The sequence below is a fragment of the Thermobia domestica genome, chromosome 1 (assembly GCF_964235325.1).
Source record: "Thermobia domestica chromosome 1, izTheDome1.hap1.1, whole genome shotgun sequence".
Classification (NCBI taxonomy): domain Eukaryota; kingdom Metazoa; phylum Arthropoda; class Insecta; order Zygentoma; family Lepismatidae; genus Thermobia; species Thermobia domestica.
This window is the reverse complement of record NC_137454.1, coordinates 322,957,286-322,974,150: the sequence shown is the minus strand read 5'-3', so window position 1 is coordinate 322,974,150 and position 16,865 is coordinate 322,957,286. Positions and strand designations below refer to the sequence as shown.

The window sequence follows — 16,865 nt, the reverse complement described above, 5'->3', positions numbered from 1 at the left end:
GTAGTGCTTCCCAAGTTGATGGAAGTGCTGCCGCACTGAATTGTATTCCCAGTTCCTCACATGTCCGGCCACTGTTCGCCTCAATTGCTATCTGAAGATTTTCGTTTTGTGTTGGTCTTCCCGCACGTGATGCGTCTTCGAGTGTTTCGTCACCGTCTTTAAACTTGTTAAACTACCACTGCACTGTTCGCGTAGTCACGACTAGTGCTGTAAAATTTTCGAAAATTTTGAACCTGTCGGAAAAAAACTTTTTCCGGTTTCTTTCCGAAAAAAATGGGAAAATAAAAGTCTTTGTATTAGATGGAACAGTTTTTTTTTTTCGAAGTTGTGTGCAAATATATTTGTTGCCACAAATTTTCCCTATTCTACTTGTAATACAAGAAACATAAGCATTCAATTATCTTATCTGTAAACTAGTAAATATAAAATAGTTTTCATTTCAAAAGCATAATGTAGTAAAATATTCGAAAATTTCAATTTTTCCCAATTTTCCCTTTTTTTTTTTTGCAACCTCGGGAAAAAACGCTAAAAAAACTGTTTCTTACCCAAAATTTCCGTTTTTTTCATGCTTTCACAACACTAGTCACGACAACCTCATCAAAAGCCTGGCATATCTTCCGCCCTGCTCCAGCGGCATTTGACCCTTGTTTGAACTCGTACAGCATACACGCCCTTATGACGCTCTGTGGAAATCCCATGTTCACGCTGTCCTTACGCAAGTTTACGGTATAAATGAACTGCCACAAGCAAGTAGTATGTTGGATATAACTATACGAACAATTGAACTTCGCCTATCTCCATTCGCATTCAACTCACAGTATGAGGGGCAATTGAACATAGATCTCCACAAAAGGTGACAGAACTTTCTTGGTTACCTTTATATATATGAGGGAAACGTTTCTTATAAGGAAGGATTATGAATGTGCCACAAGTACTTCTGAAGGTAATATGGACCATTCGAAAAACACAACAAAATGCCTTGGAAAACGAAATGACAAATTCACCATTCACCAGTCCCCCATTCACCTGTGTAAGACAAAACTAACAAATCTACAAGTTGAAAAATTGCTAATTTTTCTAATTACTGTAGCATGTAGTGTATTTATTGGTGAGACATGAATAATATCAGTTTCTTGGTAATTAAATAGACCTTCGATAAACAATAGTCACATTAGCATTTAATGTATATTATTAAAATTCTCCCTGTGAAGGAGTAGAAGGAGCTTGGTAAAGTAAAAAAAATATGTTTGATTTTTCTACTATTGGTTTTTATTACAAAATCCACTACAAACAGTATTTTACAAGAATAGTACAATAGCGTATTTTAAAAAATATACGGTTGGAAAAGATGATCCAAGGCCCGAGCAACCTGGGGCAGGATGTCCACGAGGCTCCGCAGCAAGCTCGGTGGAGTCGATTAGTAATCCCCAATGCTCCGAAGCGAACAGAGAGGGAGTTTGAAAGTCATAGAACTCTGAAACAAATTAAGTGACTTAGGTTAGGAATCCCGACAGAGCTTCGAAGCGGGAAGAAAGGAAAAGCCTAGATTTCGAAGCAAACTAAAGGCTTTGGGTTGGGTGCTTCCTAGATCTTCAGGCAAGCTAAAGGAGGGGTAACCAATTGCAGACTGGTGACTGTCTATGGAATATTTTCCGTTATATAGGCGCTGCGAGAGGAGGCTGTTCGTTCGTCGTTATGTGACTGTAGAAGTCAATGATGTTTTCATTGTCTGTAACTTGCAGTACTCCATCGTCAGGTACACATGGCTGTTGTTTATAAACAGAAGTACGTATCAGGTCTTTGCAAGGAAAAGCTTGTCGTATATTACAATATGCATTTATCATCCGAAATAGTATGACTACTCTTCGACTTGGGAAATAAACTTTGTCCAGATAACATAAGATTTGCGTGACCAAATCTATCCAATTTTGACCATAATATGAAGACAACGAATCTAAATAATTTGTTACGATGTAAGTAAGAAACGATGCAAGTTTCAGTTCAATTGGAAATATACAGTACGAAAGAACAATACAATACCTTTTGATACCGTTCTTTGATTAAGTGGTTTCCTGAACGTTGAGTAGATTGCTGCATGCGATTGAAAGTGGTAGACAGCACTATTGGGATGGTAGGTTATTGTCTTTGAAAAACATAAAAAATATCCGGAAACAGCATTACAGCGATTCTAATTTGTACACTTACTGTTTGTGAAGAGTATGTGAATATCCCGTCTCGTATGTGATTTTGAGAAACCGAGAAAATTCTTTATACGAAACTTACTGCATTGAGTGAGACTCTTCTACCTTTTCAATGTAGATGGAATGTATATAGTTAATTCTTCACCAATGGACATTCTACGATTCGACGATCAGTCCAAGAACATCGTGTACCTGTTTACTTCTGCACGGAAACTCACCATAGTTTCTGTAAGTGAGTTGACATCCTGACATTTTGTACAAACGATGATTGACTACTTTCTCAAGTAAAGAGATGGTCCAGTGACAGCAGATTCACCTTAAAGCAGAGAACCGTGGCTTCAGAAAGAAAGGAAGGAGGACTTCTTGTACACTGATTCCTAGAGGAAACCTTTTATAGTTTGCACCTTGAGAAGATGGAAGTGATAGTACTAACACGGCAGAACAAAATAAAGTAATTTGTGAAGACAGTGAACTTTTCATAACATTTCTAATCGCGTGCTAAGCTATCTGATACCTTAAACATTTGTTTGAAATCGTTTTTCTAATTGCTCAATCAGTGTCGCAATTTCTGTGAAAATTATCAAAATCTATATTTTATCTTAAATATAAGAGTTCAGTGTGATGTTTTCTAAATCAAGTGAAACAATTAATTAAATATTTCAATATATTATTAGGTGGTGCACAGAGCCGTAGCTAGAGTGGGGCCAGCGGGCGGTTGCCTCGGGCGCTGATAGCAAGGGAGCGCCGAAAGAGCAAGAAGAATGAAAAAGTGTTGGAAAAGAGCAAGCGACGCGGTGCCCCGTAGAAGTATTGGCGCTCTATTAAATCAATAGTGTTGTCGGTTCGCAAAGAAACAAATTTGTTAAAAATTTTATTTTTTGCTCCGCTCGCAATTCACACGTTTCAATAAGTCACAAAAAATTTTACTTATTATTATGATTTGTTAATGACTTTCAAAATGATATTTGCAGAAGGTATTAATATATGTTAAAAAGAACATAAACAAATTGGAAGTAATAAAACATACATATATAACCAGAAATGTGACAAACAAAAATTTAGAAATTAGAGCAACGAGTAAATCTATAACTCAATACCAAACATATTACAGAGCTCCGAATATCTATAATGAACTCCCACTCCGAATCAAAGATGAAAGTAATTTCAAAATATATAAAAGGTTAATTTTACAGTGGTTAAAAGAATCAAAAAGTGTTTTTAAAAAACTATTGTTAGCTAAAAGTAAGAATAAACCTCATATGTTACGATAATAAAATAAATAAAACATGAGAATCAGGCTCACACACAAGCATTTGCTAATGTGAGCCATTTTCTATCTTTTTTATTCTTTGCATAAAAAATACAAAAAATTCGCAATATAGAAATAAGTGCATTGAATTAAGTTACCCGACACTGGGAGATAGACATGACTTCTGGAAGTCCGAAGTCCTGTCATCTCTGAATACCGGGTACGTTAAACTCTACTAATAAAGGGAATCTAGGAAGTCCGATTTCCTAGGAAGTAGAAAATTTACTTGTTAATTTCTGTAACAGTTATTTTTCTTATTCTTTTATTTTATTTTCGTTAATATTTTGTATATTGTTACTTTATAATTTAATATGTTTATGTATTTTTATGTATATTCTTTAATATATTGGATACATCCAATATATTAATTTTCTTCTTTAAATAAATAAATAAAATAAATATACAAATTACCGAGTAATGCCTTATAGTGTACGCAGGAGTGTTTTCAAAATCAGAAACGGTCAAAGTCTGAAATACGTGTTCGGCGTCGTGATGGAGATGTTGCTAAGTAAATCATGCTTTTCTATCCAATCGGATTAATCACGATGGTGGGAATAAATGTAGAAAATGAGAGGAGAGAAGAGACACATGCAAGCTGTTTTTTGCGCGGGAATATTAAAAATGAACGAAACAACGGTATAATAAAATTTTCGAACTTGTAGAATAGGGGCTTAAGGGGTCAGAACTTAAAACAACGAATTTCTTTTTCAAAGACTGATAACTACGAGTGATTTTTCCTTATTCCATTGACATTCAAAATGCTTCCAATTTGAAGGAATTTATTTGGATCATTTCTCCATTAACTACTGTTATCGCTAGGATATTCTTTTCTGTGCATACGTATCTAGTTATGTTTTCTATTTTATATATATATATATATATATATATATATATATATATATATATATATATATATATATATATATATATATACACAAAGGTTGTTCAGTCTACATTTGGCCAATTTTGACTTACCTAAAAATTTAGAAGAATCCATGGTGCCAGGTCCGTAAGTGCTCGATGTGTTTCTCTTGGTTCCTAACAATAACCCAACAGCGTAATTTCCACTGTAATAGGCTTCTCTGAAGAACTGGGAGGAGATCTTGTCCCATTCCTTTTGCACATCTTTCCAAAGTCCTTCCACAGTTGTCACACGCCGTTTTCTCAAAGCCCGCTTCAGCAATCCAAATCCACAGTAGTGCATAGGACTTGCATCTGGAGATATAACAGGTACCTCATTGAAAGGTATCACCTGTATACCACTTGTCTCCTCCATCTCGCTGTAGAATGCAAGGGACAATCATGAGGTATGTGATGAGGCCTTGTCCATGTGAATGCGCACCAGATTGGCGTCATTTCCGTACATTGTTGGAATCTCATGCTCGTAGATCGGCCGCATGATCTGCTCCTGAAAATACTGCGAATTTATTTTGCAGTTCTTCGCCACCCTACGAATCTTCAGTTTACCTCGATAACAGTAGCCAGTAACGACCATGAACCCTTTTGTGAAGGATTCTTTACAGACATGGACTCCCTTCTGAAGTTCTTGGCGCCTTTCTCTCGGTACGTGATGGCTCTCGGTTTGTCGATTCGGTAAGTCGGAAAGGTCGGAAAGGTAAATCCATGCTTCATCGAGCGTTACGACGTACATCCACCTTTGTTTTGCCAGATGCCGTTCGTACAGCTTCCGGGCGTTCACTTTCGTTCCTTTTGGTGGGCATCCCTGAGAAGATGGCCGCGAGCTTTCATGACTTTTTCCAGCTTGAGTTGATGGTGTAACGTCCAGCTCACAGTCCTCAAAGACACATCAAGACGATTAGCCATACACCTTTGAGTTGGCGGATTTTCTTGCATTGCCATTGTGTGAAGTTTCCCCTGCATGGTGGAAGTGGCTTGCTTGGTCTTAGGCAACTTCGTTGGTGATCCAAATGGTGTAGCTTTATGCCCTTGTACTTTTTAATAATTTTTTTATTCCACTTAAATTGTTGCAACCATTCTTCTTGCACTGTTTTCTAATGACAGAAACACTAAAATGGACGTCATAAAGAGCCGCAACATAGCCTTCTCAAAACCGGCTTAGTTTGGGCGGCATTTTGGTCAGAGAACGGAAACCCACACATTTGGAAACAAATTTAACACAACACTCACAACAATGGTCCTGTATTGTGCGTTATTGTCGTCCGCGCGAAAAAACAATTCCGTTCCCAGGAAGCCACTGCAGAACACTGCAGGACGCCACGAGCCAGGTGGGGTGAGTCCATTCTGCCCGGGAGGGGGAAGGAACGAAATCAGCCAAACGTACGCTGAACAACCTATATATATAATGTGTGTGTGAATTTGTGTTAATGCACCTTTAATATATTAATTAATAATAAGTAATATTAAATTCAGAAATTCCATTCATTAAGGAATTAAGTAATTACTATACTTTCAAACACATGTAGTAGTCAAACTATATTTTGGATTTTAAATGCGAACATTAAACATATTCACCTCCATCGCTATTCACAAAGAAAGCTTCTTTTTGAATTTCCGTTATACTTCACGATTTTTTTACCGTAAAAGAACAAACTAACTTTATGGCTATGAAATCCGGAGGTTCAAGCCGCGTTCATAAAGCCTCTATAATGACTTTTATCCTTACTCAACTGGATCCAGTTTCTACTCGCGAGATACATCTTAATAGTGTCCTCCCATCTGGCTCTAGGCCTTCCTAATGGACGTTTTCCTATTGGATTCACAGTCAAAGTATACGCGCGAGGTTGATGCCTTCTCTTAAATTCGACTATGCCCTTCTACATATCTCAATTTTTTTACTGTTATCTACAAGTTCATTAATTTTAACCTTTAAAAAATCTCGTTTCTATGATCTATACATTTTGGAAGTTTTTCATCTGATCAACGAAATTTTGTGTAGTTATTTCGTTCGAATTTTGTACCCAACGCAGTTTCACCTGTTTTCCCTTCTCCGCTAGTTTGATACATTTCTGGTCGAACTACGGATTGTTCCTACGTATTTCCGCCTACCCCATTTTTTCTTTTGCTGAAATTTTAGTGCTATCCCTAATTTGAACCTAAGTCTCCTCAACACTAGTGCTGTCAAAACCTAAAGAATCTATTCGACACTTCAATCTGGTATTCCTCTCTAGCCTGGTTCTTCTTTAATTTCTTTAAATTAAACGTCTTCATTTTTATATCTTGAATATTTCCTTTATTCAGCAATAATCTCTTTCTTATTATCGTTGCTACCGGATAGTAATCAGTGTCAGTCAAGTTCTCTGAACGACCAAACATAAATTATGCTGGACTGTCTTTTTCTATCTACTAAAAGGTGATGAATTTTGATTGTGTATTCTTCCATCTGGCGAGGTCAATGTATATTGATGAACATGGCAATATGGGAATTTTGTACTCTTCACGATAAGGTTTTTCATGTTGCTAAGGCCATGATTCTAACGCCGTTGTAATTACTTTCGTTATGCAGACTTTCTTTCCTTTTTGCATTGAAATTCATAATAGGATTTTCATACGATATCGCGGGAGTAGGACGAACACTTGTTCTACTACTTCTCCGTAAACACGGTCTTTTATATATATTTATCCTTATCTTCTTTTGGGCCATGCACATTTAAGACAATAATATCACACCACCAACTTTCAAGAGTAATAAACGAAAGTCAATCAATAACAAATTGCTGATATTGAATAAAAGTAGTTTTGTAAAGTTTTAGTCCAAAAAAGCCTCTTGAAAACAGTTCTTATTTGTAAAAGAATTCATAATGATCGTTTCTGGATGTTGCAAATGTTCTATCCAAGCAGCTTCATAAAAATTCAGCATAACATAACACAAATGTTGCTCTCTTACATTAGAAAAGGAGACCGCAAAAGTCTGATATGGTAAATGTATGGAGGCGCCGAATTCTACTTCGCTCCGGGCGTCGAAATCTCTAGTTACGGCTCTGGTGGTGCACCGTGGCAAATATTTACTAGTTTGTGAATATGTGTGCTTTGTATGCTTTTACGGACGATATTAAAATATTCATTACAGTACGACTGGATGTTCCTGTTTTCTTTTCATCGAGTTGGTGAGTAGCCTGGCTGTTTTCTTTGATGTTTACGTGTTCTTTTACAGGTTAATGCTACAAGGGTTTTCTCTAAATTTCCAGGTGAAACTGACGGGGCAAGAGAAAGAGAAAAATATATGAATTGGACGGTACTGAATAGTTGGTTACATAAGAAGGACTGGCAAAACACTTTAAGTTTGCTGCAGCATTTTTATTATCTACAAGAAATTGTTGAGTATGTTTTTTATTTTTCTCTAAATTGAATCTCACACCTCATCCTTCTTACTTTAGTATGTTAAGGTACCTAACTAGAATTTTATATTAATGGATGTAATTCAGTACTGTACCTTGGGGCCAGTCTCTGTGTGTAGACTGGAAGCTGATATTGAATAAAGGTAGTGGTGGCTCTTTACGCCAGGGAAGAAAGTCACGGTGCAAGATTTAATCTTCCTTACCTCAATATTATATCATCTTATTTACATAAGCATCACTTATGCTTTATACTATTATTTCCACGTACCCTCCACACTGGGCATTGATAATAAATGATAGTTCTAGACTTAACTTGCAATGAGGTTTGACATCACTCCACAGTCTGATAGGATTCGAGTTATATTGATAAACAAAGTCTACTTGATGGTAAAACGCTAGTTTTTAACTATTATACTTATCCTAATATTGTAAATGTTGTGTATGTACTTGATGTGATGAACCTTTAGGTGCAACCACTTGCCGCTTTTCTCTTAGCTTTCGACCGAGAGCTACTCTTTGGTATTTTCTACGATTCCTTGCTTTCCGGAACCTATGAACTTCATAGAATGATCATATTACTTCGTATAGCTTAGCTCAGATCTTCTTATGTAAGTACTTAAAAAGTATTTGTTGTAGTACTTCCTCTGCGTACGGCGTGGTCTCTGCGTTAGCTCTTTTAATTCTGTAAACAACTAAGTTGTTCACAGCTTCATTCTTATATAAATTCCAAAATAATTTCTTCATCTTACAATTGAATTTGGGATACTTATAGTACTTTTTAAAGTAATTTCCGTGCAGTACATACATTGTAATACTGTCTATCTGAATAGAATTCGTCAGTAAGAATTTCACCATATGAAACACAAATATGTTTAAGTTGATAATAAACAGTGAGTTCCATCAGGACTGCGTAAATGCGGACCAATTTCAGCAATGTTAGATCCAATGAATGGGAATGTTATAGGACGTTGCTGAATCGAAGCACTGAACTATGTCAAAAATGTTCAGAATTCGTTCATAATCGTCTTTGATTTTTAATATACAAAATTTAACACGGAGAATTTAATTGAATGAAGTACAGATATAAATGACCTAAATCAAAATCGTACATGGTTACGAAATAAATATAAGTGCAAGATTATACTCTTAACTTAGTTAAATTATTTTTTTGCAATAAACAATAATATGGAAAAATACCCTAAATCCTTTACGGTTTTTAAACATGGTTAAACAATATTATGCCTGTTTACACAAAGAAGTCCGCAGATCGCCATTGCTTTTGATATAAACTAAATGCTACTTAACAGAAAATAATACGCTGATGTTTCATAATGTTACAAAACAAATACAAATAATATTATAAAAGAACAAAATAAGCCATCCATAAATCTTGATCGCTTGAATTGAGTCCTTCTTTCTGTGGTCTTCAATTTCAAAAAAGGTATTTTATGAGGCAGATATGTGCCAATAACATATATAACTATAGTACGTGTTCCTGTTCCTTATAAAAATTATACCATTACTTTTTTCCCCACACAAATCTTTTCTCTGATCTTATTGGCCGATACAGATAAGACATCAAGAGTCATGACCTAAATTAAGCGGAAAGTAAAGGCCAACTGCTGTCGACCCTTGTAGCCGAGCATCCTCTCGCAACATGCTAGTAAGGAAAATCGTTTTTGGCGTGGGTTCAAACCCTGCACAAGGAATCTTCTTATTTTTTAAATTTTCATAACACGTTTTTCATTAAAATAAGATTAAAAATAATACTCAAAAAAGTGATTTACCGATTATTTTTTAAATTTTTTATAACACTCGTTTTATTAAAATAAGCTTTCAGTTTTACTATACGGATCTCTAGTAAAAGTAGTAGTAGTAGTAGTGGTAGTAGTAGGAACGGGTTAGAAGCCTTACAGAGGTTGGTTAGGTTCTGTTCTCTTGCCCAAATTTTTCTGTCCATTTTACATGACCAACTTCAAAAAGCTGGCTATGGTAGCGCGTGAAAAATAATACAGGGTAGCGCGCGAATACTGAAACTCTTGTGATCGACGTAAGTGCTGCGGGCTTTTCTCCTTTGGAAATTAGAAGTTACGATGATGAAGAATAGTAGTAATGTAAATCGGAAGCAGTTAAAAACGATGAGGTAGCCTCAATTTGAAGAACGTTTCGTGATATTTTCCTCATTGATGAAGGTCTATATAACTTGTTTTTGAGTTAAAGAAGGAAATCTCCAGTAAGTCATTGTGATACTCGTAAGGAACGTCTCCTTATACGAGCATTAGTATTTTGTAGTACATGCAACAATTTTAACTAGCTAATAGTTTAGATGAGATGAAGTGACGCGGTAGGAAAGTGGTTAGCGGATTGAACTTATATTCGGCGAACCCGAGTTCAAATCCCGCCCAGTTTCGAACATTTTCAAATATTTCAATTTCAATATACATGTATACTCACTGTGACAAGCAAAGTCTTCTCCCTTCCAGAAAGAAAAAGATGTAGGAATGAGAAGAATTGGAGAAGGTGTCTCAATGGAGGCAATCATTTACAAACTTATTTCCAGCAATTGTTCTAGATTGATATTTTCAGCTACTTTCAAGCATTTCCTGATTCATGTGTGGTCAGTATTTTTATTTCTCTAAACATACAATATATATAAAGAAATAATACATTACATACACAACAATATTGAGATTAACATATGGTGTTCTTTGGAAAACACGATCCGAACCATAGGGATTCATCTTAGAATGGAGAACTGTTTCGTTGGTCACCTACTTTACAATTTTATCTGCATAAACACCTGGATCAGGGCTACCAACTGCTGTCAGTGCCGAGAAAAGTTACGTATAAGTTGGGTTGCATCTGTCTAGGTGTTCTCACAACTGCAAATTACCTGGACCCCAAGTAATGGAATTAGAGCATTTATGAGTTAGATGCTTTTGTGGTTCGCTGTACATAGCGTATAGAGGTGTTTGGGTACCCTCTGTGAGAGTCTCCATGAAGTATGATCATAATTATAATTTGTGCAATCACTAAAACACCATGTTAAATTAAAGTTACAAATATGCATAGCTGTAATTATTATGAACATTTATTCAAAGAAAGGAAGTCATTTAGGGAGGGCAGGAGGGGGCAATTGCCCCCCAAGAGTTTTAAGGAATACATATACTTTCATCGATTATCTACTGATATACTAGTACAAAACGTGAAAATATTATGTGCGTGGTGCTCTTGCCACCCTCAAGCGAAGTCTGAAATGACGCCCCTGATTCAAAGTAGTTTATCTTCTAGTTTAAAATAGCAGTATTATACACAAAACATAGAACAGATATTTGTTAAAAATTAGGTACAAAGTTGAATAACGCAAATAAGCGATTAGAAATACAAGTATAAATTTTTTGCTGTAACTCGTAATTTGACACCTTAAACAAATCTGAAATCGAGTTTCTTTCCTGTTGGCTTGTTCGCAGTAAAAAACAGTTTTCAACGAAACACAGAACTAAACCTGAGAGAATGCAATATACCTCAGTCTGTTCACTGTTCAGATTGTGAGGGTAAGGTTAAATTTACATTGAAGTTTCACCTCCCGATCCTGAACGTAATGTCACGTGTTATTAGTCCACTTTTCACACACAACTTTATTGATTAAAAGAAAAGTTAATTACTTACGTTACGAATCATACCTGAGCAAGCGTCAGCGAACGAACGGGGTTTGTATTCCCGCAGGTCTTGTTTTATTCCACCTTTATCCCCATGATAATACCACGTGACATTACGTCATGATCGGTTGGTGCAATTTCAATGTAAATCTAACTTCACCCACTTTCCAGCGTTTCGGATAACACACTGTACTAAAATTTGGTACTCTGTCTTCTCGGAGTGGATTCCATTTCGATACAGATTCCTTAGTAGAAGTTGCAACACTGATGTTTTCTTATTTGTTTATAAATTTAATTTTTGCAATTATACATGAAGGTTTGATTTCATTACCAAGTTCACCTAGAAACCACAAAGCGAACGAGGTTTCGAGGCAGTGTTCAGAGGTGCCTGGGAATTTCCCCGTTTCCCCCCTTCAATTACTACACTGCATGTGGGCTGGTGCCCAAAAGTTTTAGAAATTTCTAGCGGTGGGAACACAGACAACTTCCATAATTTTTATCGATATTTAAATGACGACAAGGTTGTCTGGTCTGTCTCATCATCACGGGAGAACAGGTGAACCGTTTGAAATGAATATTTTTAACATATTGTAGTTAGCACTTGGCTCCTACCAGGATTTATTGTTACATTCCAGAAATGTGTATCATGCGGACAATTGGGAATTTAAAATGTATGCCAAAATAGAGCATCTGACAAGTTTGTCATGTTAGAGGGATGAAATTTCGTATATAAACAAGTAATAAAAATCATGAGTAAACGCAATATAGTTTTTTTAACCTGCTTTAAGAGGAAAAAGGAGCGAATTCCAAAAAATTCTCAGCATATATAAATGACATCAAGATTTTCTGTCTGATCGTCACGGAAAAACGGGCGAACCGCTTGAAATCAATTTTTAAACATAGCTAGTCCGCAACTCGCGGTTGGCTGTTACTGTGTTACTTTCACTAAGTAGTAGTAGGAAGAGGATTGAAAATGTACACAATAAAAGAGACTATTGCAGATCATCTCATTATTAAATGAAAATGAACTCGGCATATACCCTCCTCATTATCTGATCATGATTTCCATCGCATTCGAAAATTCCGCATGTAGAGATGAAAGTCCAATTGCTACATACCTAATACTAATACCCATTTTATAGTTATAAAATGACCAAAGCAAGATACGTTCCAACCGTTTAAAATCAATTCTTAAACACAACACTTGAAATGCAACTGTCAGGGTTCATCATTTCACTTTGAAATACTATCTATTGGGGAGGGGGAATTGATTTAAAAATTTTGCTAACAGTATTTCCATAAACTTATTTTCCCGTGAAGAAAGGAAATTACAGCTTGTTTGTTGATAATTGGAAAAAGGCGTGGTTAGTAAGAATATAGTGTCAAAATCTAGATTAGTTTATTATCTGTGTAATTAATTCCAAACATTTATTTTAAAAATTTCTTACAAAAATATCCCAGTCAATATTTTAAAACGAATTGTTGATTCTATCTCATGATTTTTAGAATATAATTAAGGATTCTTCGAGCGTGTTATGAACCTAGAAGGACAATTTTGCAACAATAATTTTGCAGAATTTTACACCCTAGAACTGTGATGTTTAATTATAGTTTACGATGGTTCTAAAAAAAAAACGGTCAACACACTCTCCTAGTATCGTGACGCGAATAGGATCTAACTACTGTGACACGGATATCCACGGATAAGGATAAATTCTGATATATAATTTTTGAGGAAATCTAGAAGAACCAACTCTTTATGGCGCTAAAAATTTTGTATTATGCAGTTGATAACTTTTATTCTGCTGTAATAGATTCTTAATTTATGTACTGTTTATGGGAAATATAGACTACTAAGAAGCATATTTTATACACTTTTGCTTGACTTATCCTAGAGTTCTCATTCATTCCCGAAAATACAGAACCGTCACGAAATCGAGATCTGCGTCCCGCCGTCCCGAAAAGAATATTATAATTTGCGTTTTTCACAGGATTAGGCACATAATTATTCCCTTCAACTTCTGAATATGACCATTCAAAGGTTGAAAAAAATTTGAATACATAAAATATGGATTTAAGTAAGTTCACGACTTAACTATTCTGACATTGAACGAAGCATTCGTTTCATGGGGCCAGAGACAAAAGGTTTTACCGCTCAATCTTATTGTTATCTTTAGTACTCTGTTTCAATCTGGATCTTGCTTTTGAAATATTTTAATCCATAATCCCTGACCGATATTTTTGGTAATTTTCCGCTGACTATTTAAGAAGAAAAATATATTGTGAAAGGAAGCATCATACCTTGAATGAGCTAAAACGGACTCTTAAAGACACGAAACATAACAAATCCTGAGATTTTTCTTTTTTTAAAAAAGTACTTACCAGGGTGTTGGTTAAATCATCTGCTTGCATTAGCTTAACTAGGGAGGATAAGGTTTACTAAAATAACTAAAAATCTGATTACGTAATAATTTAACACCTCTATCTAATGGAAGAAAGTAAATTAGTATAAACACTTATTTTTATTTTAAGCATTTCAAAGATTCTCGTAATTTAGTAACGTCCCGGATTTTTATATTTGAAATATGGCAACCCTAACTCATCCTAAACATGACACACACATACTTCTAGCAGTAATACATAATCCTAACAGTTACACATACACTACTTGTTATACTCATATTAAGTTAAGAATAAGAAGTAATTATACGTACCAGCTTCATCATTGAAGTTGCTCCCCATGTAAATTTCTTATATGCAATTTTGTAATCATTATCATCACTATCTAGTGGTTCTTTTCCAAAAGCAATTTTATTTCGTAATTGATTATGAAGGTGCACAACATAATTTTGTTCAAGACCAGTCATTGTGTCAATTGTCATACTCACACACTTGTTACGTATCTGAAATTATCGGACAAAATTATTTACAGCCTACTTAAGGATTGAGTAAATATAGGATACAAGCAATGGATTAAGGACTTGGGTTTGAGGGAATGAACTTCCAAAAATTAATATTTCAGAGTCCTAAGGTACTCAGGTAACAATTTTTTATAGAGAGAGTTTAGCTACCAGCTTATAATCTGAAGTATTCATCAACTACCTCTATAAAAATTAATGCGGAAGTACCGTAGGATTCTGAAACTTTGATATTTGGATAGGGCACATATTAGTTTCTAAATGAAATCCTGAACCGACTACGGTAAGTCCCATAGTTTTTGAGCTATGGACCTTTAAAGTTCATTTTTTCACGTTTTCGGCAGCCTATAACTTCGAAAGGAAGCATTTGTGCACCCAGGTTGGTCTATACTTTTTTGTCTTATTATGATGTGAGGAATCACCTACCACAAATTGTCGGTGCTGTTTGGAAACACCTTGTATATACTCAATTTCGTACTGCAACCCTTGCATGTTTAGTTGGGAGCTACTCTAGTGTAAATACCTGTAGGTCACGTAGCCAGCGTCCAGCAGAAGCCAGGATCTCCAGGGCAAAAGGTTATAGTACTCCCCTGCAAGAGTATTTGTTTTAACCTTATGTCTAAGAAAGTAAGCAGTTTGGTTACTGTCTGATTTGATTTTAGAGCATTAGGTTGGTACGGAAGTCACAAAAGTTATCCATCGCCTTTTGATGTTGTATAGTGAGTGGAAACATTGAATGAAATATCTGAGATAAGAAAGAATTATGGTATATCCTCAAACTCATTTACTGAGTATAAACATTACGTATCATCTGCGATACATATTTTCTAAACAATTTTACATATAGTAATTATGTTAAAGCCTAGCTATTCATCTCTCTTTTGTAGCTGTAGGGTATATTTTAGCAAGCAAAAATAGCAAGTTTCACAGGAAAGAAGCAGAAATAGTAGATTCAGCCATTATCCTCATGGACTTTCTTGTTAAATCTCCAAAAATCTGAGTATCTTCATTCCAACAGCGAAGGAGTTTGTTTAAATGTATATTTACTATTAGAGAAATGATTGAATACCTTCGTCATCTATATAGACCTTTCTGGAGAGTTTCGTCAGAGGACAAAAAGCCTAAAATCAGTCGAAGTCAGTCACTATAAATCGGACTACGTCATTTGCCACTGCAACTAATGAGAAAGTCCCGTTGTTTTGACGGCCGTATTTCATTTTGCTATTTTATGTTGGAAATTACCATCTCTACTTGATACTTCTATAGATTACTTGTTAATATCCTCCAAACATTATATCAAAGTAGCATTGAGCAGAACTCATTTTTTTCTAAGTACTCCATCAAGACAATAGAAAGATGAAATAAAATCTTTAAGTTTTACGTCCGACGGTTATGCCGGTTAGGCTAAAGGAGACGGTGATGATGAGAGATGAGTGAAATGGTGGAATGAAGAAAGTGGGAAGAAAAGGAAGAACTTTAAGGAAACCCATGAGCACGGTGTTTGTCCACCACAAAGTCCACATGTCGCGATCTGGGATCGAACCAGAGACCCCAAGCGCCGGAGGTGAACGCAGTAGTAGTGGCCCCGTTATATTGCGTCGAGTCAGCAAAAATTTTTGTGACGTCATAGGTCAAAGGTCAATGACCTTGGCCCGGGGTCAATGACCTAGGGGTACCTAGGACCACCCCCTCTAAATTTTGGCAGGGGTACCTTGGCCCACCCCCTAAATTTTGGCAGGGGTACATAGGACCACCCCCCTTAAATTTTGGAAATTGTCAAATTTAAAAATTTGGTATGGTAGCCTAGGACCATAGTATGTACCTCTATCAGTATTGGGTGTCTATGTCGTTCCCTTTCATGGGTAAAAAATTGCCAAAAATTTAAATTTCGGGGGTTTTTGACCTAATTTATCCCCTTTGATGAGGTATTATTACCCTATATAGTTATATGGGCGTATACAGGGATCCATTACCTTTCATAAGACATGGGTATATTAATGTACCCCTTGAAAAATTTGGGAGGGGTACCATGGCCCACCACTTAAATTTTGGAAATTGACCAATTTAAACATTGGGTATTATAGTACCGGACCCTAATATGTATCATGATAAATTTGGGTGGTCCACCTCATTTCCTTCTAGGGGTACAAAATTGCCAAAAATATAAACGTAAGCAATACGTTATACCACGTGTTTGGTGTTTGGTCGATTTTATCCCCTTTGATGAGGTGTTATTATCCTATATAGTTATATGGTCATGTATAGGGGTCCATTCCCTTTCATAAGACATAGGTACATTTGTGCACCCCCGGGAATGGTACCTTGGCCCACCCCTTAAATTTTGGAAATTGCCCAATTTAAACATTTGGTATTATAGTACAGGTCCTCAATATGTATCATGATAAATTTGGATGGTCTACATCGTTCCCTTTTAGGGGTACAAAAATTGCCAAAATATAAAC

The 16,865-nt window shown here is 35.8% G+C and overlaps 1 protein-coding gene across 6 annotated transcripts in view; it reads right to left on the bottom strand.

Annotated features, from left to right (window-relative positions):
- Positions 1 to 16,865, bottom strand: part of LOC145662879 (venom allergen 5-like) — a 235,656-nt gene that overhangs the window by 46,275 nt on the left and 172,516 nt on the right. For all 6 annotated transcript variants that reach the window (XM_081728872.1, XM_081728883.1, XM_081728893.1 and 3 more), the window contains one exon: positions 14,200 to 14,388. In XM_081728872.1, coding sequence (XP_081584998.1) covers positions 14,200 to 14,388 — 189 coding nt within the window. The remainder of the gene's footprint in view (positions 1 to 14,199; positions 14,389 to 16,865) is intronic.